Genomic DNA, 430 nt, shown 5'->3' with positions numbered 1-430 from the left:
CACCAACAGGTGCTGCCGCTGCTGCCTTCTTCCTCCCTTCGCTTGATTCCAGGCCGTGCTGCGCTCCCGCCGCGCTGCTCAGCTCTTCCACCGCGTCTGAGCAGGCAGCTGGCTGTTGTAGGAGCCTCATCACTGGTGGTGGAGGTGGAGCACACTTTGGTTTTACCCGTCTGGGCCGGTCCCTGTCGCCAGAAGAAGTGACCTGATGCTCAGATAAGAGCTTAAATTTATTACCCTGAGAGTCTGTGCCAATGAGCTGCACGTCTGCTGGAGTGTGTTTGAGAGTGGGTGAGATCAGGACTGGCACTTTGTGGTTATGAGTGGTTGGAAGTATTGCTGTAGCCTTTACTGGAGATGACCACCCCAGTCTCTCGCCATCCTCTAGGGCCCCTTGCCGTGGACCGCTGGTTTTTTCTTTGCCCTTAGGAGC

General features: G+C 56.5%; 1 protein-coding gene across 1 annotated transcript in view; it reads right to left on the bottom strand.

Moving 5' to 3' along the window:
* ABL2 (ABL proto-oncogene 2, non-receptor tyrosine kinase) overlaps positions 1–430 on the bottom strand; it is a 14,788-nt gene that overhangs the window by 558 nt on the left and 13,800 nt on the right. Inside the window, exon 12 of the mRNA XM_010141225.1 lies at positions 4–430. This exon is cut by the window's right edge and continues 34 nt beyond it. Coding sequence (XP_010139527.1) covers positions 4–430 — 427 coding nt within the window. The remainder of the gene's footprint in view (positions 1–3) is intronic.

The sequence above is a fragment of the Buceros rhinoceros genome, unplaced genomic scaffold, assembly GCF_000710305.1.
Source record: "Buceros rhinoceros silvestris isolate BGI_N320 unplaced genomic scaffold, ASM71030v1 scaffold28508, whole genome shotgun sequence".
NCBI classification, from domain to species: Eukaryota; Metazoa; Chordata; class Aves; order Bucerotiformes; family Bucerotidae; genus Buceros; species Buceros rhinoceros.
Note: the sequence above shows the minus strand (reverse complement) of the source record. Positions and strands in the feature narration are given on the sequence as shown.